This window comes from Anopheles funestus, chromosome 3RL (assembly GCF_943734845.2).
Source record: "Anopheles funestus chromosome 3RL, idAnoFuneDA-416_04, whole genome shotgun sequence".
NCBI lineage: Eukaryota > Metazoa > Arthropoda > Insecta > Diptera > Culicidae > Anopheles > Anopheles funestus.
The window spans coordinates 6194509-6222437 of record NC_064599.1 but is presented as its reverse complement, the minus strand read 5'-3'; the positions used below and the strand labels follow the sequence as shown (position 1 = coordinate 6222437).

General features: G+C 38.0%; 5 protein-coding genes across 14 annotated transcripts in view; 2 read left to right on the top strand and 3 right to left on the bottom strand.

Annotated features, from left to right (window-relative positions):
• Positions 1-11451, top strand: part of LOC125772269 (uncharacterized) — a 135079-nt gene extending 123628 nt beyond the window's left edge. For all 10 annotated transcript variants that reach the window (XM_049443794.1, XM_049443793.1, XM_049443802.1 and 7 more), the window contains one exon: positions 4375-11451. In XM_049443794.1, the coding sequence (XP_049299751.1) occupies positions 4375-4391 (17 nt within the window). In that variant the 3' untranslated portion in view covers positions 4392-11451. The remainder of the gene's footprint in view (positions 1-4374) is intronic.
• A 51-nt stretch (positions 11452-11502) lies between these two features.
• On the bottom strand, positions 11503-24890 carry LOC125772274 (solute carrier family 35 member C2). The gene is made up of 6 exons (XM_049443810.1): positions 24617-24890; positions 23478-24295; positions 23332-23404; positions 23009-23261; positions 22758-22933; positions 11503-13290 (listed from the first exon to the last, which is right to left on the bottom strand). Exons 2-6 carry the CDS (start codon positions 24041-24043, stop codon positions 12808-12810), a joined length of 1551 nt encoding a protein of 516 aa, XP_049299767.1. The 5' UTR covers positions 24044-24295; positions 24617-24890; the 3' UTR covers positions 11503-12807.
• Positions 21514-22746, top strand: LOC125772290 (translin). Its single transcript, XM_049443840.1, has 4 exons — positions 21514-21713; positions 21787-22087; positions 22166-22245; positions 22314-22746. The coding sequence occupies exons 1-4, from the start codon at positions 21642-21644 to the stop codon at positions 22572-22574; spliced, it is 714 nt and encodes a 237-aa protein (XP_049299797.1). The 5' UTR covers positions 21514-21641; the 3' UTR covers positions 22575-22746.
• A 409-nt stretch (positions 24891-25299) lies between the features above and the next one.
• LOC125772298 (biogenesis of lysosome-related organelles complex 1 subunit 4) lies at positions 25300-26341 on the bottom strand. The gene is made up of 2 exons (XM_049443861.1): positions 25992-26341; positions 25300-25927 (listed from the first exon to the last, which is right to left on the bottom strand). Exons 1-2 carry the CDS (start codon positions 26052-26054, stop codon positions 25445-25447), a joined length of 546 nt encoding a protein of 181 aa, XP_049299818.1. The 5' UTR covers positions 26055-26341; the 3' UTR covers positions 25300-25444.
• Positions 26342-26458: 117 nt separating this feature from the next.
• On the bottom strand, positions 26459-27823 carry LOC125772282 (ubiquitin carboxyl-terminal hydrolase isozyme L5). Its single transcript, XM_049443826.1, has 3 exons — positions 27565-27823; positions 27430-27493; positions 26459-27352 (listed from the first exon to the last, which is right to left on the bottom strand). The coding sequence occupies exons 1-3, from the start codon at positions 27638-27640 to the stop codon at positions 26524-26526; spliced, it is 969 nt and encodes a 322-aa protein (XP_049299783.1). The 5' UTR covers positions 27641-27823; the 3' UTR covers positions 26459-26523.
• Positions 27824-27929: the final 106 nt, after the last annotated feature.

The following is a 27929-nucleotide window of genomic DNA, read 5'->3' as shown; positions in this document are numbered from 1 at the left end:
GTTTCTTTTCACTCAAATAATGCTTGAAATAAAAAAAGAGTGAAAAATAATAAAAAAATCAAAAAATTAAAAAAAAATGAAAATTTTTCTCATTTTTGCACCAAATTTTGCCTATAACTCGGTCGGTATCCAACGGATCGCCAATCTTTAACTTGTGGTCGATAGATGGCACCAATGGCTACATTTTCTTCTTGGACGCACAACCCCAATAATTTTTACTGATGGAAGTACATCTACAGAAGGTGCAGGGATAGGAATACACGCCGCTTAGGGCCTCTGAAAAGCTTGATCCGCCATTGCATGCAAACGGAATAATGTTTTCATATGAAACAAAGACGTCAAACTAATTTGTTCACAGTTGTTCGCCGGCAATGATAATAACACTTAAGAAACATAATTAAAATGTTTAAAATTGAACCAAATCTATTTAAAATTTAAAACCACTTCAACGCATCTCCCTTCTGTCTGCTGCGTGGTGGCGCAAGTCTCGTAAAATCAATGTAGCGCCACCCGATGAAGAATCAGGTGGAACGGTCGGTCCGATTAGGTATGGTTTGGTAGTCCTTTGTTGTGCGAGACCCCGAGATGCCGACATTCGGTCCCAGATTACCAATAATAAGTATCAGCACCTGATTTTGGCTTTCGGCTTTCCACTCCGGTAGCGGCCGTTTGTTATACAACCGTGGGCATACGAACTCCATCTGCACACCCGACCCATTGCGGTGATAAAGCTGTCGTTTCACGAGCTTGATCATATCTTTTTATGGCCAGCAGTGGTGTTGTATGTATTGCTGTGTGTGCCACTGTGCATGTGCGTATGTTCCTCCTTTGTACTGGTTCGGTTTTTGGTTTCATAGGAAGAAAAAAAACACGAACGAATATGCTTTGCTGGGAATGAATTGTGAAGCAGGGGCAAGTGTGTGTTCCCACGGAGAAGGAAATCACTATTCGCACCTTGGCAAATAATCCAATATCAGCTTCCATCGGTAAAGGAGCAAAAGGATGGGCCGTGTTTTGTTGTGCCAAACGGAGTCGAAAGGATATTCATTGCGTGGTGGTTGCGGCTCAACGGGAACCGAGATTTTGCCTTTACACGCTGTTGTACACCGTAACTCGCACACATACACGCCCGTGCACCATCTGTTTACAAGCCCATTCGATCCGGGTGGTTGTGTGTGTGTGTTTATGTGCGTGTGCGCATATGAATTGGGTGGTTGAATTTATGCGTTTTTTCCGCCCGATTTGGCCGTACCAGCGGATCCGGAAAGAGCATACCAGCCGGTAAGGAATTCGATTACGCGCCGTAAAGCTGCTCGCTTACCCGCGATCATCACCCAACGTCCATTCTGCTCGCTTTACGTTTACGAAGATGTACCTACGTACGATAGCGTTTCCTACCACCAGCAGTACTACTAGCTCGATATCACCTGGAAAAGCCGGCAAGAACGAGAAAATACATTTTTCGCACCAACCAACCTCTCGCGCAGATAAAGGATGGCATCGGATCAATATGCGAAGTACAGCCGTTCGCCAAACGGGGAAAATGTCGAATCGCACGAGACCAAACTGGGCACACTGATTCGAAGCAGCCATCGAGAGGAGAGAGCTACACGGAATAGAGCCATCAGTCTTGTTTATGTGGCATCAAGCACCTCCCTGGACCGATGGATGGCCGGGCAGCGGGAGTTCAATCTCTCACACGCACCCCACCCTTATGTTGCCGTTTTGCATAAGCTTTTAGTTATGCTGCAGTTATCAGTGGGAGTGCCGTGGGTTTGCGGGTGCCGTTATTCGATTTCGGTAATTTCGGTCGAGGAAAAAATCTTGTAGACTTTTTATTGTTCGTTAAAGGTAAGATCGTGTCGGTAAGATGGATGGATGCTTTCAAATCCAAATGGCAAATGGTGCGTTGTTTATGCCGTTTTCATGGGCCTGTATATCGGGTGCATTATTTTCATTACTAAATGCTATCAAGCGGATTAAGTGCTTATGTCGGCGGGGTGTTATCCTCTGAACCATCATTCATTGCGGAACAAGCAGTAGACGCGAGAGTAAAAGTGGGACACACTTTAAACGGTTTATTCTTTTTTTCGGAAAAGTAGATAAAATGCGTTTATTAACTAGAGGAGTTATTAGCTACTAATTAACATTTATCGTGCTGTAAACGTAATAGTGCGAACGGTGAGTTAATATTGAATTATTTAATAAGGTGTTTAAAACGGTAATATCATTCTATTGAAGTAATAGTCGTGGAGCTTTTCCTTTTTTTCTCCCAGCAAGTCTTACCTGATTACTACAACGAATCCAAAAACGCCGCTAGTTATGCAATTTGCACAACAAAATAACATTTTTTATTATTTCGTGAGAATATGTTGTTTTCTGAAACAAATTAGAATCCCCATTTACAAAAAAAAAGTTTTATGTTTTAAAAAATAGCTAATGTACCAAAAGCTGGAAAACATTCGCTACAACTAATCGACATAAAAGTCCTAACAGAACCATGCCGTAGTGGAAAACTTGGTACGAAATCATTCAAATATGTACTGCGGCCAGTACAGCACATGCCATTGATGCATACCGGTGATAAACCCGATTGACCTCCGATTAGTGTCCTTCTGCTCGGCATCTTGTCCAGTGCAAGTGCCATTAGTTTTGCATAAGCCACCGAGATCACCGAAGCCAATCGCGAACCAATCTCGCCTGCATATTCCATAAAACCATCGAGTACAGGTGTGGTTGTGTACGTTCGTCCGGTTTTGATTTATGGTACTTCGGAAGTGTGGTTCCCTCACAGGAACATCTCATACCTCCGAGCTCCTTTCCCAACAGAACTTACAGCTGTGTGCGTTTCCTCACTGCGGGTACATTTTTCGATGGGAATTTCATTCTATTTTCCCTGTGCACCCGCAATATAATGCACCGAGCCAGCCAGCACTTTATCATTCGGTTGTACTCCATTTTTGCTCCAAGCCCCCGGATGCGATACGAGAAGGATGTCTATATTTTCCTTCTGTTCGACTTGTGCGTCCCCTTACCCCTGGTACTGGTACCTGGGTTAATTTCTGTGGCTTCCTTCTACGGGTACGGGCAAAGTATATGCGATGTGGTTGGGTTGTAGTTTTGAAATCGAACAATGCAGGGTTTTCAGTATTTTTGTAGAATAATCAGTATCTATTTCTCTGAATTTGTTTTATGAACATACTTAAAGCTCTGAAACGATTTGATTCTCTAAAAGTTCTTAGATTTCTGAAGATTTTTCAATTTTTCAAAATCCTTAGATATTCAAGGCAAAATGGGGGAATAGTGCAAATGCTCCATAAACCCAACTGGTAGCCCTGTACCACCAGCGCACGATATAGGATAAAACTGCACCATATTTTTTAACGATTCCCCATACACCTGGGCCAGAACGATTGCAAAATATTACCCTCATCCATACTGACCGCTACGGCGAAACCATATGGCAGCAGCTAGTTGCACCGGAGAAATATAAATCCAATACCATAGCAGAGTGTACCTGTAGATGTACAAAGTGCACAGATATTTCATTCCCTTTACTGTTTACCTTAATCAAAGCACCGAGAGAACGGAAAACTTTGATAGATGGATTTTTCCTACTGGAATTCGTCTCGCTGTATACTAGCAGGAAAGTATCTAAGGAACAAATAAACAAACAAAGTTGTACAACAACTCGAACCATATACTTTAACCACAAAAACCATGCAATCGTATGCAACCAGTGCACCGGAAAGGTTTACCGATGAGATGGTGTGTGCAATATTCCAGCACCACATACATCTCTGTCGAAGGTAAAATGATTCATTCCACGGTTGGTCATTGGTTTAGGGGGAAGAAAAAGTTAACGCAAAGTCGATCTAACATGTCCTCATTTTTCTCCACCCGTTAAGCGTTGTTAGCTAAAACACATACAGAAAGCAAAAGCAAAAAAAAAACCTTTATCCAGAGAGAAAAAAAAATAAATCCCGTTCCAACATTCTTCAGTACGCCAATTAAAAAGCTTTATGGTTCACGGGGTTTTAATGAATTGAAGCAAGCAGATGTGAAAAAAACTGGAAAGAAGTACAAGAACTACTTAAACATCGTTTCATCTTGCAAAGGATTAGCACGAAGGATGGAAGGGAAATGCGTTTGGTCTAACGAACGTTTATGTTTTGCTTTAATTGAGTTCTGGTTTTCCATACCTATTTCCCACAGTGATCTATTAACTTTCAATGAGTTCGTTAGCATTGTGCTGTTTATTTACACGCTTAATTGGGAGTAGCAAAAAAACACGTTTCTTTTCAGATTTTTCTACTTTTATCATTAGATTAATTAATAATGACGCTTTTCTTTCTTCCCTTTATTTCATTGTAGGCACGCTGCGTCACTAGAAACAGAACAGAAGACATGCGTTTTAGTTGCTACATACATTCACTGTCGTACGCATTCCATCATTCCATCCTTTTACCGTATCGAAGGCAGTAACCACAGTAAACCAACGGGGTGAACGAGAGCAAACTGGAAACGGTGCGAGTCGTCGCCAAAACTGAAATGGAAACAAAATATCATTTTCCGACAGTGAAAACCTTTAGCCGATTAATGGAGAAGATAACCCATTTTTGCTCATTCCTACCACCGATGCTTCCCGCCTATATCGAATAGTGTGTGTGTGTGTGTCTGTGTTTAAACGGAACTGAACAGCTACACTAGCAATAGTAGCAGAAGCAAAACGAAAGCACACGGCAAATGTATGGATTTAGGAGAGAAAAAAAACACGAAATATGTAAAACATTATACCATAAGACGCAAGAACTGATCAAGTTGCAGAAAAAAAAACAAAAAACAAAATTAAAAACCGCTAGCGGTGTATGTATGTGTATGTTCGTATCGTTAGGAAACGAATTCGAGAGAGAAAAAAAGAAACAAAGGTAAACAAAACCAACAACCAACATAGAACATCCCTTCCATTCACTAAATTAGTGGTGAAAAACAGTGTACAAGGAAGGGAGGATGAAACAAGGAAATCAAACTAAAGAAATGTCGAAAAAAACACACATAAAACATGATCGGAAACATGAACGTGTCAAGGTAATGTGGTAAGCATATTTAATTAACTAAAGAAGAACAAAACACACACACACGAAAATAAAACAAACAAACAAACAATCGTTGCTAAGTGTGCATTGGTGTTGTAGAATGTAGCAAATAGTAAAGCGGAGTATAGGCGAAATAAAATAAAAGCAAACAAAAAAAAACCCCGGTTAACGATAGGCAAAATATGAATATTATACCCCACAAAAAATTTAGTTAGAAAACGGTGCTTAAAAAAGATGCAAAACAAAAACCGCGCACTACAGCCAAACATGGGCGTGTAGGTTTTTGGGGCGTAAGAGCGAAAAAGGGGGAAGAAACACGGAAAAGGGAAACGATGATCCGGGTTTTTATCATAAACCACACCAGGCCAGGAACGGAGGAACAAATCCCACTACTACTGGAGAGCTTATGTACACACATCCTTAGATACAATCCTTCACACGATCGTTTTGTCAAAACGCCAAAGGTGTATAGCGCACACAGCTACTAGAACAATGTCATCCCCAACATTACACACTTCATTCGCTAATTTCATTCACCGAAGAAGGCGCAGAATAAGCTGGGTGGGCGATCGTCCATCTTTGAACGGCCATTTGCACCAGGACGATCGCAACATTTTCTACTGTACTATCATTCTCTAGTATATATGATCCCATTACTATCATCATAATGCATGTTCGTCCCTGTTTATTTTTTATAATAAGGAGCTGGTATTCCTCGAATGTAAGAGAGTGTGTGTCGTTGTTGTTGTTTTTTTTTGTAATTAAAAAAACACTATAAACTTTCTCCCCTTGCATTGCCGTTGCACTCAGAAACGCGCAAGTAAAGTATATTTCATTTCTTTCTCCTTCTCATAGTGAGTGTACGCGTCATGTGGAAAAAATCGTAAAGAAAACAAAAAAAAAGTATTGAAAGGAACAGCGTGCGTTTGATTGTTGCGATCGCTAGAGCTAGAAGTCGAAGGGAAGAAAAATAAAAACATAAAACAAAACTTGAAAGCTGGCTGGTTCCAGCCCAAGAAGAACAGTGGTAGTATTAGTAAGAAAGGGAAAGCGTGCACATTCAAACAGAAAGCTCTTCCAACCAAACAAAACATTTGCAAAACGAACGGTAATCGACATGAACAATGTAGCGTGTATGTAGGACAGACAGTTATACATAGCACAACAGATAATAGCAAGATGGAGTAAACAAAAAAAGGAAAACAGAAAATTTCAACTAAAACATGAAACTTTTCCACAAGAACTGGCAAATTCAACTTCCAATCTTAAGTGTAATCCGGTTTGAAGAAAGTAGCGTGCAAAACAGTAGCAAAAAAAATTATTAGCAACAGAAAACTAATTCGAATGTTTAGCAAAAAGCGAAACCAACAAAGTCACGCTAGAAACGTGTTATTTATTTTATGCTAATTCGATAAGATGATGTTATAAGTCGAATAATGGTTATTTTGTGTTTCTTTTCTTTTCAATCTTCATTAAACGTTTTGTTAACGTATCCACATTTTACGAATATCACATCCGAGTAAGACGAGTCAACTGTTTGTTTTTACTTTTCTACAACGAAATATTTTCCAAGCCCTTTTTCGATGCAGTTTGGGGAGTTTAGAAAAGGAAATATTCCCTTCATTGCGCGATATCAATGCATTCAATATGAAAATAGCGCATAAATGATTGCGTGCAGTGTGTTCGGTGATGTGTCACAGCAAAAGAAAGAAGGTAGTAAACAGTACCGTACCTTTCCGTTTTTGTCGTTAGAGAAAGAGCAAATAGAACGAAACAGAGCCAGAACCTTACGTAGCGTATATGTGAACAATAGTCAGCAGAAAGAAAAGAAAAGCAAAACATAGAAACAAACCAATAAACTAAACAGACACAACAACAAAAAAAAACAAGCAAACAAATAACATAACGGTAAACATGTAATAATAGTAAGCACGTTTTACACTGTAAAACGTAACACCACTACCACCACCAACTTGTCCTGGTAACTGTTTTTAGATGTATTTTTCGACTCTTCTAAAAAGGGGCATCCGGTCGGTCTGGTATCGATTCGGGTGTACTGTAACCCCCACGTGTGTAATGCGCTCCGCCATTGTCCATTTCGGTCCAATTTGTAATCTTGTCTTTTAGAGACCCTTTTCTAAGAGCAAGAATAGTCTTTCCCTATAACTGAACACATCCATTCGGTAAACCGATATAACCGTGTGTGGGTGTGTTTGTCAGCTCAACTCTAGGTGTGTGTGTGCGTGTATTTAGGGTTCAGCAAATTTTCTTAAACGAAGAAAACAGAAATTATTAAATAATGGTTGCAAAGGAAACACTAGCGCCAGCGATGACGTCTGTTCCGGTTTGTAGTTTTGCGATGCAAAATGGTTACGAATGGTAAACTAAAACATATTTTGCAAAAGAAAAGCAAAACAGGACATTTCAACTATACAGAACACTAGAGCAAAGCTGGAGGAAGGAAGCTAGTTTGATTCAATGTAGAGCGTAATAGGAAAACAAAACAGAGCACAATATAAACAAAACAGTTACATCTTTAAAGAAATGAGAACAAAAACAAAACGTTAACAAAAGGGTGGTTAACATTGGAACAGATAAACCGTAGGTTTATAACAGATAAAAGAGCACAATAGCAAGACACACAAATACAATACCAATTCTCGAATAGATATCCTTCCTCTGGCCCCTCCAATAAACTCCTCATATACACACGTACACAACTATCAGTAAACAAACATTATGTCAGAATGGAAGAAATATGTTCCATTACGCATAAGACACGTAGTCTACCGTAGCAAGAACAAAGAGAAAATAAAACAGGAAAATAGGATTATAGTAAATAAAACCAAAACGCAAGCAAAACAAACAAAACCGAAAAGTGAATCAAAATTTAAAGTTTCATAAGTCAAACCAAATGACTACGATCAGTAAACAACAAAGAGCAAAAATGGAACAGGATTCATATGAACGTGAGTTATCAAAACTGGGCATGGATGAAAACTCCACTTTTTCTAGTACCACTCTACACACACACACACGCGAGCGCACGCGCGCACTGATTGCTACATGATTTATTTTACCTTCCTAGGGAAATATTTGAAAAAAATCCTGAAACACTTTTACTACGATTTCTACTTCTACCTACAAAAGCGAACACATTAAAAAAAACATTGATGGATGTAATTGTGCAAAAAATAAAACAATGAAGAATGAAATGAAAGAAGAAAAAACCACGGTCCAAAGTCCATTAAACCATGAGCAAAGAAAATGTCTACGAATAATAATAAAAAAGAATCAAATACACATAAAACAACCAAACTTGTCTCAAAAGGAAAAGAAACAATTGATGGTGGGACAGATTTGCTGTGAATGAGAAATGTTTATATCTGTTTTCATTTCTTTCATATGCGGGTCCTACAGCACAATTTATTGACATAGAGATGGATTTACTATGTAGCTTTTGTGTGTTTTTTTTTGTTTCTTTTTGTTTTCTTTTCTATTAGGCTGTTACGTTTTTCTTTTCTATTAGGCTGTTATCCTTTTCTTATCTTTTTTTACTTCCAGCATAATTTCTTTCTATTGCTTTTGTCCTTACTAACAGTGTTTTCGTTCTTACTATTTAAAAACTTCCAATAATTAATTTTGCTATTTTCACTGTACCAAAATCGAATCCTTTCGTATTTGTATAGGCCATTTATTTTAAACCACCTTGTTAGTGTTTGCATTTTTTCTAACGCAAGAAACTATAAAACACCGACCACAGTGAAATTTAAAAAGTAAACACACACTCACACTATGGACCAATTCTTCACTATTCTATACAACTCTACTACCGTACTGTACATACATACATTGTAGCTCAATTTACTCGTAAGCTCGAAACGCTATTACTTCAACAGTAGTGGCCAGGTACATGGTCACTGCATCTAAACTAACGACTGAACTTTGAAAAATTCTTATAAAAAAAAAAACAAACAAACAATGCATCATTCTGCAGTTTTTCTCCATTTTAGTGAAAGTAAATAGTTTGATGTGTCTTCTTTTTCTTTCTGCTCCGCACACAATGGAGAGAAACAAGACTCTCGTAATGAAAATCAAAACATATTAACAATTGATGAGCTAGTGTAGCACAAGAAATGATGAATGGTATAAAGAGGTATACATTAAAACCAAGTATTTGGGTTTTATTTTTATCCCGTTGATTTCTTTTCTTGATTACTTGGCCCTTTTTGGTTTCCTGTGTGTTTTATCCTTTCAAACTATTTTGTTTTTGTATGCCAGTTAGGTTACATAAGGCTTAATTTAAGGAAAAAAGCCGTGTAGCTCACAAAACTATATCGAAACTATCAACTAGGAATGATCGATTGCATGGATAAATAAAGAATATCAGTGAATCAGAAGGAATGAAATCGAATACGAAACATGTTTACGATAAACACAAACATAAACGATAAATAACTAAGAAACCATTACCCGAAACGGAATAACTTAGTAGAGTGTAATCAAATCGCAAAACTACTGTAGCAAAATATCCCCCAATTATGTGTTTTATGTAAATTTACAAAACAACTGGAAACGAATTTCCCAAAGTGTATGCATTCGAAGCTAGCGCTAAGCAGGATTAGTATCGACAGAGTCGATAAAAGTAAACCAAAACAGCTGCAAAACAGGAGTCACATTTTGAAGAATCGTCCGGAGATGCGCAGAAAATTAAACTGTGTTAACTTAGATGTATCGTATGTCTTTCCACATAACACGATGGTGAAGGTTTATGGGGGGGGGGGGGGGTGATGAGTAGAATAAGAAAGAAAAAGACACATTTTTGGAAGACGTGTGAAAGGGGAACATGACCGAAAGAAAAGTTAGAGGATGGAATTAGAAATATAAAGGACTGAAAAACAAAAGAAAAAGCAAACAAAAACACATATACACACAAACAAAGAAATTAAGTAACAAACAAAAAAATATTTTCTTCAGTTGAAAACTGGTTTTCCTTTTTTTTATGTCAAATTCATTTGCCTTCCGTTTTTGTGTTGCTAATTACAAAGAAGGTCAACCAAACTCAAGCCAGCAGGACTGGCTTTAATGATAATCGCCTATGTGACGATTGGCCTTTTTAATGTTTTCTTTCTCATTGTTTTTGTTATAGCGTTTATGAGACTACTTTTACTTTGTTTTATTTTTAAAAAACGGGACAACACGAGCTCAATAATAGGGAAATTATGTGAAGCAGCATACAGAACAACTTACCACTTTTCTGTCCATCGTTAGGAGAAGACAATGTTACTACAATTAGGTGTTGCAGTCTAGAAAGGATGAATGGATGAAATTTCAATGAAATAGTCCTTTTTTGATGAGGAATTCACAAACCAATAAACTCCTTCCCCATTCTCTCAAATCTGTCTCTGTGACTAATCGATGTCGGTGGTCCCATTTTGCATGCAATGCCAGATACATGTTGTAGAACATAAGTGTAGAAACCACACACGCACACGCACGGTGTACGGCGAAAGACAAGCGACAAAGGAGGTACAACGTGAAAAAAGACTTACCGCTTGAACAACTTATGGGAAAAGTAGTAGACGGCAACGTAAAAGCAAGTGAAACAATATGATAAGACAAGCGTTTCGAGCGAGAAACTAAACAACAGCATGAGTTTAAATAGAAAAAAACAACACGAATGAAAACGAAAGTAAATTAAAGTTGAAACTAGTGAAAGCATGTAAAACAAAATATGACAAATGTGTTTTTGATGAGGAATAAATATGTGTTGTCATAAAACGATATGTCACCCAAGTGTGTGCGTGTGTGTGTGTGGGTCAATGTGTGTTTATCGAGCCCCCATGAAAACAGGATGAAAGGGAAAATTGTTGATGTCACCCGAATTCAATCACTAATGAGATTAAAAGAAAACAAAACAAAAACAAATAATGGAACAGATAGCAGCTCGGACTGGTAAGAGGATCAAACTGAAACATAGTGGAAAAGAAAACAAGAAAGCAAACATAAAATGTGTAGAAGCGAACAAAGAGTTTAAAAAAAGCGAACAAAAAGCAACAAAAAAAACAGAAAACCCTATAAAACTCGCGGGGCTTAATGAGTATCACACTAAACGAAAGATAAGAGATAAACATCTTTCGTGACATAAAAGTACTTCAGCAGTTTTTGGGGGGAAGAAATATATAGGTATAAATCCAAGTAAAACAAAAACCCAACATTATAAAAAAAAACCAAATCCGGATGAGTGTTATGCAAAAACCAAAACCCAAAAGAAGAGAAAAAAAGTGAATCAAATTCCGAACAATTGGGAATGATGGGTCGGATGCAATAAAAGTATGTCATAAAAAACACTGAACATTTTGTGTGACCATTATTCTTTCTCTATAGTTCCATCGTGTACATAACGTGCTGTAATTGATCAATTTCTTTATTTCCTTTGTTTTTCTCCTGTGTAAAAAACAACGGTGTTGCACACACACACACATACAAGGGTATAAGTTGATTTGTTGTTTTACTATTAGATCTTAAACTTAATTCGTGATTTTCGTTTTCTCGTTTTCGTTTCTTTTGAGAAAAACAGAATTCTATTGTTTTCACCTATCGGATTGATGAGTTCCTCGCGGAAAAAGATTTCTTCTCTGTTAGCGCCTATCGAAGTTATCGTTTTTGTTTTGCGGCTATTTAACAATGAGTAGATGTCTGTAAAAATTATCCGGGAAGGTTCTATCAAAGTAAGAAAAACTCCTCACTTCTACATTTCCTTTTGCAGTTCAATCAAACAGCATTTATGCCTCAAATTATAAAGGGTAAGCTATAAAACAATGTAGCCATTTACAACATCCACAAAAAGGCCACGAATTAAGTTAAAACAGCTAATACATTAGTGGTCAATCAGATGATGTGACGATCTCGCCACCGATGGAACACTGAAAGAAAACAGCCATAAATTTTTCGAAAAAACGGTGCCTATTTTTACTGTATTTTAATTTGGTTGTTTTAAGCTCCATCAATCTGGCCGTAGGAGGTAAGTGGTGTGTAAGTATACGGTTAAAAAAATAAACATTTCCTAACATCAATACATCCGGCGGGGTTATCCTGTTCTGTTGATTAATATCCACTCTAAGGTAAACATCATTTTAAAAACGAAAACAATACATCGTCTGGACTGGGATAATTTACTTTCATTTTACCAACAAGATAGTAAAAGTGCGAAGGTACGATAATATAAGTAGTACGCAACATTACAGCAAGTTGCAGAAATAAGCTTCAGTCGTGTCAACAAAAATCTTTGCTCTAATTCAAAATCTTACATTAATGCTTTTACTAGGTTAATTTTGTCTAATTAAAAAACAAACATCACATATATTTTAACCGTTAAATGCTGTCCCCTCAAGCGTTAATGGTAATAAAAAGGTGTTTAAAATTTGCTTTCTACACATATATGGCATAGAAAAAATATACTTCAAAACGATATTAAGTATATGTACATTATGCAATGCAAATGACTGGAATAATATCTGCTAGGAACGGCGATTCTTGTCAACCCTGGAACACTGCTGGTCTCGGATCGGTCCAGCACAAGCAGCACAATTCCTTTTTGGGCAGGCAATGTACAATGTATAACGACAAATCAAAAACAAAACGAAATACCTCTCAACAATTTCCTGTGGCCTATTTTACGTAAGGGAACAGAAATTTCCCGCTGGAATGACTATCGCTCACGGCGTTTAAGTATATCAAACAGTACGTCCTGCGTACCGCTCTCTTCCTGCTCACTATCGTCCGACAGATAGTTCCGGTTCTCCACCACCAGATGGTCCGAATCGTCTGCATCGCGCGCTTCGTTGACAAGCAACGGTCTGTACTGGCCACTCTTGAATCGTGCCCCAGTACCACCCGTATCAGCTCCGGCACCACCGTTGCCAAACTTTAGTACGCCATTTTTACTGCTCCCCATTCCCAACGGACCGGACGGCCGCATTTCGTCGTCCTCATCGTCGTGATCCTCGATGTAACCACCGACCGACTTGTCTAGCGAAGTTAGTGATGATTTTGCCGTTTCGTCGCGATACGTTAAGAATTTGTGGACCACATGGCAACAGATGCCGCCAAGACACATGACCAAACCGAGCACGTTAACCGTGCTGAGATGCTCGTCGTTCAACTCTACAGCTAGTACCAGTTGACAAATTTCCTTAAAATACATTAATGTTACGATTAGTGAGAAGTCGATTGATGTTGCAAAAAGTAATATTTGAGGGAAACGTGTTAAATTCTTTACAACAATAATCGACTGCATTACAATCCTGCTGAATAGCCTAATATATGGGTTAGCGTGTTGACGATATACATATAATTTTAAAAAATAAAATGATTTTATTCCAGAGAGCGTATTTATCGGTTGTTGCAATTGGAATTATGCAAAAATCAGTGAAACATACCTAACCCTGTCACTAAACGCTTAGCAATTGTCGCGTTTTCGAATAAATAAATAAATATAATAAATAAATTTAAATGAAAAAAAGAATAAACAATAATAAAAAAATTACAAAAAAATTTAAATACTTGAAAATTTTCTGAGACCTTACCACTTTTTGAATAATTAAGCAAAATTTAAAAATTTGATATATTTTAATGCAAATTTGTTGCAATAAGTTTCTTTGCGCTCAAATAATGCTTTGAAATTAAAAAGGAATAAAAAATAACAAAAAAATTTTAAAAAAATTTTCAACTCGAAAATTTCATAAGGGGTACCCCTTGCCATTTTTTTGAGGAATTTAGCAAAATTTAAAAAATTGTTTTATTTTCATGCGAAATTGTTACAATATGTTGCTTTTCACTCAAATAGTGTTTTAAATTAAGAAAGAATAAAAAATAATAACAAAAATTAAAAAAATCTACAAATTTCCCAAGGCTCCTAAATCTCCTAAGGCTCATTTTTGCACCAAGTTTTGGCTATAACTCGGTCGGTATCCAACGGATCGCCAATCTTTAACTTGTGGTCGATAGATGGCACCAATGGCTACATTTTCTTCTTGGACGGCCATGCCCTCAGATGTCTGTGATAGAAGTTATTCGAGGAACCAAGTTCCATACCCTGTTTGAGAAAATGTAAAATTTTCCACATTTTTGCACCAAGTTTTTCCTATAACTCGGTCGGTATCCAACGGATCGCCAATCTTTAACTTGTGGTCGATAGATGGCACCAATGGCTACATTTTCTTCTTGGACGGCCATGCTCTCAGATGTCTATGCCAGAAGTTATTCGAGGAACCAAGTTCCATACCCTGTTTGAGAAAATGTAAAATTTTTCTCAATTTTTTCCTCGTTTATAAATTGATGTATTTTAATGAAAATTTGTTGCAATAAGTTTCTTTGCGCTCAAATAATGCTTTGAAATTAAAACGGAATAAAAAATAACAAAAAAATTTTAAAAAAATTTTCAACTCGAAAATTTCATAAGGGGTACCCCTTGCCATTTTTTTGAGGAATTTAGCAAAATTTAAAAAATTGTTTTATTTTCATGCGAAATTGTTACAATATGTTGCTTTTCACTCAAATAGTGTTTTAAATTAAGAAAGAATACAAAATAATAACAAAAATTTAAAAAATCTACAAATTTGCCAAGGCTCCTAAATCTCCTATGGCTCATTTTTGCACCAAGTTTTGCCTATAACTCGGTCGGTATCCAACGGATCGCCAATCTTTAACTTGTGGTCGATAGATGGCAAAAATGGCTACATTTTCTTCTTGAACGGCCATGCCCTCAGATGTCTGTGATAGAAGTTATTCGAGGAACCAAGTTCCATACCCTGTTTGAGAAAATGTAAAATTTTCCACATTTTTGCACCAAGTTTTGCCTATAACTCGGTCGGTATCCAACGGATCGCCAATCTTTAACTTGTGGTCGATAGATGGCACCAATGGCTACATTTTCTTCTTGGACGGCCATGCTCTCAGATGTCTATGCCAGAAGTTATTCGAGGAACCAAGTTCCATACCCTGTTTGAGAAAATGTAAAATTTTCCTCAATTTTATCCTCATTTATAAATTGATGTATTTTAATGAAAATTTCTTGCAATAAGTTTCTTTGCGCTCAAATAATGCTTTGAAATTAAAAAGGAATAAAAAATAACAAAAAAATTTTAAAAAAATTTTCAACTCGAAAATTTCATAAGGGGTACCCCTTGCCATTTTTTTGAGGAATTTAGCAAAATTTAAAAAATTGTTTTATTTTCATGCGAAATTGTTACAATATGTTGCTTTTCACTCAAATAGTGTTTTAAATTAAGAAAGAATAAAAAATAATAACAAAAATTTAAAAAATCTACAAATTTGCCAAGGCTCCTAAATCTCCTATGGCTCATTTTTGCACCAAGTTTTGCCTATAATTCGGTCGGTATCCAACGGATCGCCAATCTTTAACTTGTGGTCGATAGATGGCACCAATGGCTACATTTTCTTCTTGGACGGCCATGCCCTCAGATGTCTGTGATAGAAGTTATTCGAGGAACCAAGTTCCATACCCTGTTTGAGAAAATGTAAAATTTTCCACATTTTTGCACCAAGTTTTGCCTATAACTCGGTCGGTATCCAACGGATCGCCAATCTTTAACTTGTGGTCGATAGATGGCACCAATGGCTACATTTTCTTCTTGGACGGCCATGCTCTCAGATGTCTATGCCAGAAGTTATTCGAGGAACCAAGTTCCATACCCTGTTTGAGAAAATGTAAAATTTTCCTCAATTTTTTCCTCATTTATAAATTGATGTATTTTAATGAAAATTTGTTGCAATAAGTTTCTTTGCGCTCAAATAATGCTTTGAAATTAAAAAGGAATAAAAAATAACAAAAAAATTTTAAAAAAATTTTCAACTCGAAAATTTCATAAGGGGTACCCCTTGCCATTTTTTTGAGGAATTTAGCAAAATTTAAAAAATTGTTTTATTTTCATGCGAAATTGTTACAATATGTTGCTTTTCACTCAAATAGTGTTTTAAATTAAGAAAGAATAAAAAATAATAACAAAAATTAAAAAAATCTACAAATTTCCCAAGGCTCCTAAATCTCCTAAGGCTTATTTTCACCAAGTTTTGGCTATAACTCGGTCGGTATCCAACGCATCGCCAATCTTTAACTTGTGGTCGATAGATGGCACCAATGGCTACATTTTCTTCTTGGACGGCCATGCCCTCGGATGTCTGTGATAGAAGTTATTCGAGGAACCAAGTTCCATACCCTGTTTGAGAAAATGTAAAATTTTCCACATTTTTGCACCAAGTTTTTCCTATAACTCGGTCGGTATCCAACGGATCGCCAATCTTTAACTTGTGGTCGATAGATGGCACCAATGGCTACATTTTCTTCTTGGACGGCCATGCTCTCAGATGTCTATGCCAGAAGTTATTCGAGGAACCAAGTTCCATACCCTGTTTGAGAAAATGTAAAATTTTTCTCAATTTTTTCCTCGTTTATAAATTGATGTATTTTAATGAAAATTTGTTGCAATAAGTTTCTTTGCGCTCAAATAATGCTTTGAAATTAAAACGGAATAAAAAATAACAAAAAAATTTTAAAAAAATTTTCAACTCGAAAATTTCATAAGGGGTACCCCTTGCCATTTTTTTGAGGAATTTAGCAAAATTTAAAAAATTGTTTTATTTTCATGCGAAATTGTTACAATATGTTGCTTTTCACTCAAATAGTGTTTTAAATTAAGAAAGAATACAAAATAATAACAAAAATTTAAAAAATCTACAAATTTGCCAAGGCTCCTAAATCTCCTATGGCTCATTTTTGCACCAAGTTTTGCCTATAACTCGGTCGGTATCCAACGGATCGCCAATCTTTAACTTGTGGTCGATAGATGGCAAAAATGGCTACATTTTCTTCTTGAACGGCCATGCCCTCAGATGTCTGTGATAGAAGTTATTCGAGGAACCAAGTTCCATACCCTGTTTGAGAAAATGTAAAATTTTCCACATTTTTGCACCAAGTTTTGCCTATAACTCGGTCGGTATCCAACGGATCGCCAATCTTTAACTTGTGGTCGATAGATGGCACCAATGGCTACATTTTCTTCTTGGACGGCCATGCTCTCAGATGTCTATGCCAGAAGTTATTCGAGGAACCAAGTTCCATACCCTGTTTGAGAAAATGTAAAATTTTCCTCAATTTTTTACTCATTTATAAATTGATGTATTTTAATGAAAATTTGTTGCAATAAGTTTCTTTGCGCTCAAATAATGCTTTGAAATTAAAAAGGAATAAAAAATAACAAAAAAATTTTAAAAAATTTTCAACTCGAAAATTTCATAAGGGGTACCCCTTGCCATTTTTTTGAGGAATTTAGCAAAATTTAAAAAATTGTTTTATTTTCATGCGAAATTGTTACAATATGTTGCTTTTCACTCAAATAGTGTTTTAAATTAAGAAAGAATAAAAAATAATAACAAAAATTTAAAAAATCTACAAATTTGCCAAGGCTCCTAAATCTCCTATGGCTCATTTTTGCACCAAGTTTTGCCTATAATTCGGTCGGTATCCAACGGATCGCCAATCTTTAACTTGTGGTCGATAGATGGCACCAATGGCTACATTTTCTTCTTGGACGGCCATGCCCTCAGATGTCTGTGATAGAAGTTATTCGAGGAACCAAGTTCCATACCCTGTTTGAGAAAATGTAAAATTTTCCACATTTTTGCACCAAGTTTTGCCTATAACTCGGTCGGTATCCAACGGATCGCCAATCTTTAACTTGTGGTCGATAGATGGCACCAATGGCTACATTTTCTTCTTGGACGGCCATGCCCTCAGATGTCTGTGCCAGAAGTTTCTCGAGGAACCAAGTTCCATACCCTGTTTGAGAAAATGTAAAATTTTCCTCAATTTTTTCCTCGTTTATAAATTGATGTATTTTAATGAAAATTTGTTGCAATAAGTTTCTTTGCGCTCAAATAATGCTTTGAAATTAAAAAGGAATAAAAAATAACAAAAAAAATTTTAAAAAAATTTCAACTCGAAAATTTCATAAGGGGTACCCCTTGCCATTTTTTTGAGGAATTTAGCAAAATTTAAAAAATTGTTTTATTTTCATGCGAAATTGTTACAATATGTTGCTTTTCACTCAAATAGTGTTTTAAATTAAGAAAGAATAAAAAATAATAACAAAAATTTAAAAAATCTACAAATTTGCCAAGGCTCCTAAATCTCATATGGCTCATTTTTGCACCAAGTTTTGCCTATAACTCGGTCGGTATCCAACGGATCGCCAATCTTTAACTTGTGGTCGATAGATGGCACCAATGGCTACATTTTCTTCTTGGACGGCCATGCCCTCAGATGTCTGTGATAGAAGTTATTCGAGGAACCAAGTTCCATACCCTGTTTGAGAAAATGTAAAATTTTCCACATTTTTGCACCAAGTTTTGCCTATAACTCGGTCGGTATCCAACGGATCGCCAATCTTTAACTTGTGGTCGATAGATGGCACCAATGGCTACATTTTCTTCTTGGACGGCCATGCCCTCAGATGTCTGTGCCAGAAGTTTCTCGAGGAACCAAGTTCCATACCCTGTTTGAGAAAATGTAAAATTTTCCTCAATTTTTTCCTCGTTTATAAATTGATGTATTTTAATGAAAATTTGTTGCAATAAGTTTCTTTGCGCTCAAATAATGCTTTGAAATTAAAAAGGAATAAAAAATAACAAAAAAAATTTTAAAAAATTTTCAACTCGAAAATTTCATAAGGGGTACCCCTTGCCATTTTTTTGAGGAATTTAGCAAAATTTAAAAAATTGTTTTATTTTCATGCGAAATTGTTACAATATGTTGCTTTTCACTCAAATAGTGTTTTAAATTAAGAAAGAATAAAAAATAATAACAAAAATTTAAAAAATCTACAAATTTGCCAAGGCTCCTAAATCTCCTAAGGCTCATTTTTGCACCAAGTTTTGCCTATAACTCGGTCGGTATCCAACGGATCGCCAATCTTTAACTTGTGGTCGATAGATGGCACCAATGGCTACATTTTCTTCTTGGACGGCCATGCCCTCAGATGTCTGTGATAGAAGTTATTCGAGGAACCAAGTTCCATACCCTGTTTGAGAAAATGTAAAATTTTCCACATTTTTGCACCAAGTTTTGCCTATAACTCGGTCGGTATCCAACGGATCGTCGATCTTTAACTTGTGGTCGATAGATGGCACCAATGGCTACATTTTCTTCTTGGACGGCCATGCCCTCAGATGTCTGTGCCAGAAGTTATTCGAGGAACCAAGTTCCTTACCCTGTTTGAGAAAATGTAAAATTTTCCTCAATTTTTTCCTCATTTATAAATTGATGTATTTTAATGAAAATTTGTTGCAATAAGTTTCTTTGCGCTCAAATAATGCTTTGAAATTAAAAAGGAATAAAAAATAACAAAAAAATTTTAAAAAAATTTTCAACTCGAAAATTTCATAAGGGGTACCCCTTGCCATTTTTTTGAGGAATTTAGCAAAATTTAAAAAATTGTTTTATTTTCATGCGAAATTGTTACAATATGTTGCTTTTCACTCAAATAGTGTTTTAAATTAAGAAAGAATAAAAAATAATAACAAAAATTTAAAAAATCTACAAATTTGCCAAGGCTCCTAAATCTCCTATGGCTCATTTTTGCACCAAGTTTTGCCTATAATTCGGTCGGTATCCAACGGATCGCCAATCTTTAACTTGTGGTCGATAGATGGCACCAATGGCTACATTTTCTTCTTGGACGGCCATGCCCTCAGATGTCTGTGATAGAAGTTATTCGAGGAACCAAGTTCCATACCCTGTTTGAGAAAATGTAAAATTTTCCACATTTTTGCACCAAGTTTTGCCTATAACTCGGTCGGTATCCAACGGATCGCCAATCTTCAACTTGTGGTCGATAGATGGCACCAATGGCTACATTTTCTTCTTGGACGGCCATGCCCTCAGATGTCTGTGCCAGAAGTTTCTCGAGGAACCAAGTTCCATACCCTGTTTGAGAAAATGTAAAATTTTCCTCAATTTTTTCCTCGTTTATAAATTGATGTATTTTAATGAAAATTTGTTGCAATAAGTTTCTTTGCGCTCAAATAATGCTTTGAAATTAAAAAGGAATAAAAAATAACAAAAAAAATTTTAAAAAATTTTCAACTCGAAAATTTCATAAGGGGTACCCCTTGCCATTTTTTTGAGGAATTTAGCAAAATTTAAAAAATTGTTTTATTTTCATGCGAAATTGTTACAATATGTTGCTTTTCACTCAAATAGTGTTTTAAATTAAGAAAGAATAAAAAATAATAACAAAAATTTAAAAAATCTACAAATTTGCCAAGGCTCCTAAATCTCCTAAGGCTCATTTTTGCACCAAGTTTTGCCTATAATTCGGTCGGTATCCAACGGATCGCCAATCTTTAACTTGTGGTCGATAGATGGCACCAATGGCTACATTTTCTTCTTGGACGGCCATGCCCTCAGATGTCTGTGCCAGAAGTTATTCGAGGAACCAAGTTCCATACCCTGTTTGAGAAAATATAAAATTTTCCTCATTTTTGCACCAAGTTTTGCCTATAATTCGGTCGGTACCCAACGGATCGCCAATCTTTAACTTGTGGTCGATAGATGGCACCAATGGCTACATTTTCTTCTTGGACGGCCATGCCCTCAGATGTCTGTGCCAGAAGTTATTCGAGGAACCAAGTTCCTTACCCTGTTTGAGAAAATATAAAATTTTCCTCATTTTTGCACCAAATTTTGCCTATAATTCTGTCGGTATCCAACGGATCGCCAATCCTTAACTTGTGGTCGATAGATGGCACCAATGGCTACATTTTCTTCTTGGACGGCCATGCTCTCAGATGTCTATGCCAGAAGTTATTCGAGGAACCAAGTTCCATACCCTGTTTGAGAAAATGTAAAATTTTCCTCATTTTTTCCCTCGTTTATAAATTGATGTATTTTAATGCAAATTTGTTGCAATAAATTTCTCTTCACTCAGATAATGCTTTAAATTAAAAAAAGAATAAAAAATAACAAAAAAAAATTTAAAAAATTTTCAACTCGAAAATTTCATAAGGCTTACCCCTTGCCATTTGTTGAGGAATTTAGCAAAATTCAAAAAAAAATTTATTTTTATGCGAAATTGTTACAATAAGTTTCTTTTCACTCAAATATTGCTTTAAATTAAAAAAGAATGAAAACTAACAAAACAATTTAAAAAAAAATTCATCTCGAAAATTTCATAAGGCTTACCCCTTGCCATTTTTTTTGGGAAATTTACCTAAATTTATTTATTGATGTATTTTAATGCAAATTTCAGAAAATTGAGCTATTTTTAACTACTGCACTATTTCGTGACTCACTGTACATGGGTCTTCACTCTCTGCAGTTGACAGCTGCGGTTTTAACCACCTTGGTTGTACTTGTCAAAATAACAACGCTGTCCCGGCACACACAAAAACATAAACTAGAACGGTCTGTTTGCGCTCAAACACTTTCCGAGTCGTTGTTTCCTCAATTGAAATTACAAACGAAAAATGCAAAACAACGTTAAGAACATATTCGATAGCTTCAACGATTATCTCGTGAAGGAGCAGGAGTTGCGTACTGTAAGTGCACGTCGAACAACAAATCTCATGTCGATGGGGTGGTTCACATGCCGGTTTCGCTTACTATTTCCAGGAAATACGCGAAATCGTACGTGACATAGATCAGGCGGCGAAGGAGGCAGCCATTGTACTGCAGATCATTCACAGCAGCATGGCAGATGTACCGGCAGCCTGCGCTAAGGCACGGACCATCTTTGACACTTGCCGTGAGGGTTATGGAAAGCTGGCCGCACTCATCCCGGCAGGACAGTACTACCGGTATCACGACCATTGGCATTACATGACGCAGCGAATCGTGTTTCTAATCGCGCTCACGATTTATCTCGAGAAAGGGTTTCTAGTTAACCGAGAAACGGCGGCAGAAATTCTCGGTCGTAAGTGTTGCCAGTTTTGCATGGCAAATCCGTTTCTCTTACTGTTCTCTTATCGACTTTCCTGTTTCCTTTTTTTAGTGACTATCGATCAAAAGAGTGGATTCCATCTAGACATCGAGGATTACCTAGTGGGTATTTTACAACTCGCTTCAGAGCTGGTACGTATCAGCAGCGAACCTTCACCATTCACAAGCATGGTTATACTAATTGTGCATTATTCTTTCAGAGCCGCTACGCTGTCAACTCCGTCATTTTGGGTGACTATGAAAAACCGCTCATGATCTCAAAATTCGTCGCCGATCTTAACTCGGGCTTCCGGCTGTTGAATCTCAAGAACGATTCGCTTCGCAAGCGCTTTGATGCACTCAAGTACGATGTGAAGAAAATTGAGGAAATAGTGTACGACATAAGCATACGGGGATTGCGTACCGAAGCGGCACCCGTACCAGCTGTCGACCCGCTCGTTGAGCAAGCGAAACAAACATAATGTTTTGCAGCTTATACTTTGCTACATTTTGCGTAACGCAACAATTTTCAACTACAGTTTACATATTTTTCAGTGCACCTTAGCACACACCGTATTCCACAATTGAATTTGTTACTGAGCACTGAGGGCGATTTTTGAAATAAAAGAAAACTTTACACAGTATACCACAAAAGAGACACTTACCTTAAATATGCCCGCTACGGACAATGTAAGACTAGAGGTGTTGGTGAGGACCATGAATTCGCTCACCTCCATGGCGAATGCAATGAATGCACCGAGGGAAATTTTTAACCACAAATCAACCACGACACTTGATGGCACCTGCTGAACCATATGGTAACCTTCGATTAGTTTTCGTCCTGTAAGGTGGACAATATTCCATTACTGTAAGTATAGTAAAAGGCAAACGAGATAGAAACATCTACCGAACACACCTTCAAAGCCGATCGTAAACGGTAGAACGGACAGTATCATCCACGGTTGCATGTGAAATATCATGTCGATCGGGTTGTGCAGACCCAGCTTCGACTTTTGCATGATCAGTTGCGCAAACGTCCAACGGATACCGCTTGAGAGGGATGCAAACAACAGGAACGAAAACCCGAGAGCATCGAACTGGGTCGATTTGTACGTGAACATGAAGAGACCACCCGAGATCATGACAACGATAGCCGCCAGCGACCAGCTCTGTTGTGTGAGGTATGGAAAGGTAGAAACGATATCAATCGTGTTTTAGGTTAACATTTCATCCATTTACCTTCTTCTCGAGCTTCAACAGTATGGCAAATATCAGTATGAAGACAATGGTAGTGGATTTGGTCATTGTGTAGCTAAAACGAGAGAAGCAAATAACATATTGAAGCAACCATTGCTTTTGCATTTCTCAAGCACATGCATACGTACAGCGATATTTTCACCAGTTCGAGACCCCAGTTAGAAAAGCTTATGTCAATCCCGCTTGCCAAACCGGTTGGCAAAATTTTCCGCACGGACGTTCGCCAGTCCAGCAAGATGCGCGGTTTCCTCGTTACGCAGCGCAACACAGCACGCACAACTGCCGAGAGCAGCAGCTTAATCACCAAATGGTACAGTACCACAAACAGCGGTAGCTTAAAGTGCTGCAGCAGATGCCGCTGGTAAAAGGTGAGTCCAATTGAAAGCGAAAAGTAGCAAACGATCAGCACGAGCGTTACGACGATCCGGTTGGTAAATGCGTTTTTCGTTTTGGTGCGTGTATCACCATCGCCGTAGGGCTTATTGCCACCGGGTGCCGTTGCGACGATGTACTGGCTATGGTGCCCATAGCTGGAGTGTACGTTGTTACTTTGGTGATACTGACTGTGGCTGTGCAATGCATCCTGTTGCCGATGGTCGCTCCCTCGTCTGTTCGTTTCGAGTTCAATTTCTTCGTCTGGAGCACCTTCTTGATCGGTCGTTTGCTTCACCCGTTCATACTTGATGTTGACCATGTTGCTTGCTGCTCACGTCTACTGTGATAAATAGATTACTTTCGACGTTTAAAACTTATATGGCACAGAATTCGAGGTGCAAATCCTGTACACTCGCTGGAATCTAATGATTTGTCTGTACGAATTATTCTTGTTCCCTTTGCTGTACGTTATCGTTTGCTACCGGTACTAATGATATCAAATGCTTAGAAGCTATCACATCAGTCGAGCTTGTGCCGTTTGGATAATGTGCGTGTTCTTGTTTGAACGTTCCTATGGAAACGAAGAAAGGTCATTTGTTAGCGTTCGGTGTGAAAATTGTACGACAATCATCATACAAAACTTGCCACGTTTCTCAACATTCATCAATGCGACAATTCCGAAAAGATTTTCGCGGTCTGACGACTGTTAGCAACATATGTTAGCGCTTAGCGGGGAAAATCGGCTAGTTTATCACACCGGAAGCACGATACAATAGCTACGCAACAACCGGACCACACACCGTTGTTGGATTAATCTCGCTCAACAGCCTTATCGCTGCCGGAGGCGTGTTATCGCGGGAATATCATGCACCGCACCCGTAATACTAATTACCCATCCATCTGGTTTGCCACCGTGCCACCGCTGCAGTTCGCATTGGCTAGCGCTTTTTCAAAAACCCCGCACAATTATCACACAGACCGTTGTTGGAATGTTAACTTTATGCTTTCCACACTATTTTAACCTTCGCAGTAACCACACAGTAGCCATCGATTTTAAAACTGTGTTGTGTTGCTTTGCACACGGGAATGTTTTTGTTGTGCGTGAATGGAACTGTGTGGTTGGTGTGAATGCAATTTTCCCACCCCTTGGCCAACGCGCACGAGAAGCAAATAAAAGCTCCAGCAGAGCGCTGACGTTTGACAAACTGTCAAAAAAAAAATCATCCCCCGAAATTACGGAACGAAAAATCTTGATGATAAATATTTCAAATCATTGCAAAAATCTGTTTGATTTATTTTCTCTTGAAATTTGTAGTAGACTACATGTTAAAATATTAAATTAAGATCTGACAAAATCAATCAGAAATCAGTACAACTAAAAAAATAAAAATTTTAACACTCCTTCGGGTTGAAGTTCGGTTTTTCGTTGTTCAGATTGTGGAAGCAGTGGCGAACTTTTCCTGTATTTCCGTCTTCATCTCGAGATACACACTAACAAGAGCCAAAAAGTACTCTAATTACTGCATATGCCAAGTTTCTTGATTTGTTTTTTCTCATATTATTATAGCAAATCCATTATTACCATTTTACCATCTTTATGATAATGTTGAAACAACTTATTGATTGTAAATTTTAATGAGCTTTTTGCGCTCCGCTTCATTGTCTTCGTTGCAGTATTTTAAGACTTTCCGAGTAGCTGTAGAACGTTCAACTCAAATATTCACTTTTCCGGTGTTCCAGTATCACAGTCTTCACAGGAGGACGGATCCTCTTGGCTTGGCCCATTTGTAACGTTTGGTTCTGGCCCATTTGGGCGAAAGTACTGTTCCGTTTTGAACACAGCAACCGGCTCATACACCCCGTTCGCGTTCCGGTTTGTTAGCCGTTCGGTGGGTTTCGGTTTTCCAAAAATGTTCAATGATTTGAGCAACACGTTTATCGTTTTGTCCGGAATGTCCAGCTCTTCCTCCGCAATCTGCACCTGTTTCTCGACCGCATCCAAGTTCCGTCCAACCATCACCACAAACTGTTCTAGCTTGTCGATACGCTCGCAAAGAATGTCGAGTTCTGGTTTCAGAGCCAACAGTTTCGGCACGTTCTGGGTCAGTGCAACACCTGATTCGGCCTTTACGAGCTCCAACAGATTTTCGAACTCTTCCAAACGCAACATCATTCGATCAATCCCAACTGTGATGGGTTTCAGCTACAAAAGAAAATAGGACAAATTGTTTACAAGCAATTGAAGGAATTATAGTCCAACAATTCACCTCCTGATCCAGATTGGACGCCTTGAAGTAACCAGAGTAATCGTGCGCTAGCTCTTCTGCCATCGTTGTAGCTGGTTACATGAACTAAAGTAAAGCACTTTTTCAATGAGTTTGTTTTCTATTTAATCATATCTTTTACAATTTTGTTTCAAACGGAACACTTTCTAGCGAGTCGCAATTTCGTGCGGTGTTTTGGTATTGTTTGATTTGTTTTTATTGATTTTTTGTTTGCTTGCGTGACATTTCCTGATGGTTTATAACTATTGGTTGACATTTGTGGTTTTCCACAACCGCGGTGTGTTGTGGATGTGGGGAGGAAAATTGCCGGCTCATTTGAATAACCAGAATGATTTGCGAAATGTATCACTTCTTTTGTTGCCAATTAGCGATTAAATACACACCCGCCGAAAACTGAACCATTTACCCCATTAGCAGCTTTCCATGGAAGAAAGTAACAAAAGCACGTACTGTATAACAACCGGTGTAGAAAAAGTTTATTACGAAATGAAAATGCATGCATGAAGGAATCATTTTATGATTGCTTCGATTTGGCGGCCTCCCGCTCTAGGGCACGTTGTTTCGCCTTTTCATACAGCGGCATCAGCTGTCCATTTTCAGCTAATGCCTTGAGCAACTCCACGATGAATGGCAGATAGTTATGCTTACGGCGAATGTTCTCCGTTTTATATTGCTTACGTTTAGCTGCTTCGTCGTCGATCAGCATTTTCAGATGGTTGATCTTATCCTGCTTCGCGTCTGTTTCCATCTCACCTTCATCCGCATTCAACAGCTGATCGATCTGTCGCTGATAAATGAGTTGCCGATCGGAGACGATTGCCATCAGGTTGAAGTGGATCTCCCCTTTGCTATACTTAAGCATGCGCTTCTCTATAATAGGCCGCACCACCTTCAGCCAGTCCTGTCCGGGACCGACAGCACCGTGATCGATAGGACCCTCCTTCAGACCATCCAGCTCGTACAACCGGCCGTCTACTGGGACGTACCCGACGAAATGGAACACATCCTCCTTGCCAGAGCTCTTGTTGTCCAGCTCGAACAGAGTTTGCCGAGCGAAAGAGTTATGCACGGTCCGGATCTGGCTGGCATTACTCAGCGCAAGACCCTTATTATACGCATCAAAGGTACAGGCAAACTCCTTAAAATCTGTCAGCGTAGTACCTAGACTAATGTCCGTATGGGTTGCGTTCAGCAAAATGCTTAGAATGGCCTGAGTAGCGCAAGCATTGTTTATGACTTGCTTGGCGAAAAAGATTTTCTCCAGCCGGCTGTCTTGAACGATGGACCCGGCCGGTTCATCGTCCTTTACCCATTTGAATAGAAACACCAGCCCATGTACGGGTCTGTAACGAAATGAAGGAAAGATTTCCTCTTTAAAACGATCGCTTTCGGAACCATCTGAAACGATCGGAGCACTTACTCAAGATCTTTAAAACTGTCCTCGTCCAAACTCCACAGTTCTTCAACTTGCACACCGTCGACCCCTGAAACAAGCAGCATTGAAAATTCATGATTATTAACCCAAAAAAACTGTGCCTTTCGCTGGACAACTTACCGAACTCTTTGATAAGTTCTGTGAATACACCGGGATCACTCTCTATCAAGCACCATTCTCCAGCGCTGTCTGCCATTAGAATTCAATTGCTGTATGCAGTGGTTTACTTTCAGGTTAATGCAAAAGTTGCAAATCCAAAGCAGGAATTAAGATATTCGAGATCGAAATTAAAACTATCGGGACGCTTTTGCTACGCAATCTGATTTGCCATTTTTTGACACATGCTACTCCAAACGCACACAACTCGACAAGCTGCATCACAGTGGGCATCGAAGAGTCGTTTCGGTGGTTCAAATTTTACTCCAATTAATTGCATTCAGTTTGAAAGTCAAAAATACCACAATCATTTCGGTATTTTAAAAAAA

Coding starts and splice junctions, on each gene's coding strand:
- LOC125772290 (XM_049443840.1), top strand. CDS start 21,642: ATGCAAAACAACGTTAAGAACATATTCGATAGCTTCAACGATTATCTC. Junction 21,714..21,786: donor AGGAGCAGGAGTTGCGTACT/GTAAGTGCACGT, acceptor TACTATTTCCAG/GAAATACGCGAAATCGTACG. Junction 22,246..22,313: donor TACAACTCGCTTCAGAGCTG/GTACGTATCAGC, acceptor TTATTCTTTCAG/AGCCGCTACGCTGTCAACTC.
- LOC125772274 (XM_049443810.1), bottom strand. CDS start 24,043: ATGGTCAACATCAAGTATGAACGGGTGAAGCAAACGACCGATCAAGAA. Junction 23,405..23,477: donor GAACTGGTGAAAATATCGCT/GTACGTATGCAT, acceptor CTCTCGTTTTAG/CTACACAATGACCAAATCCA. Junction 23,262..23,331: donor TGTTGAAGCTCGAGAAGAAG/GTAAATGGATGA, acceptor CTCACACAACAG/AGCTGGTCGCTGGCGGCTAT.
- LOC125772298 (XM_049443861.1), bottom strand. CDS start 26,054: ATGGCAGAAGAGCTAGCGCACGATTACTCTGGTTACTTCAAGGCGTCC. Junction 25,928..25,991: donor CGTCCAATCTGGATCAGGAG/GTGAATTGTTGG, acceptor TTTCTTTTGTAG/CTGAAACCCATCACAGTTGG.
- LOC125772282 (XM_049443826.1), bottom strand. CDS start 27,640: ATGGCAGACAGCGCTGGAGAATGGTGCTTGATAGAGAGTGATCCCGGT. Junction 27,494..27,564: donor AGAACTTATCAAAGAGTTCG/GTAAGTTGTCCA, acceptor TGCTTGTTTCAG/GGGTCGACGGTGTGCAAGTT. Junction 27,353..27,429: donor GACAGTTTTAAAGATCTTGA/GTAAGTGCTCCG, acceptor ATTTCGTTACAG/ACCCGTACATGGGCTGGTGT.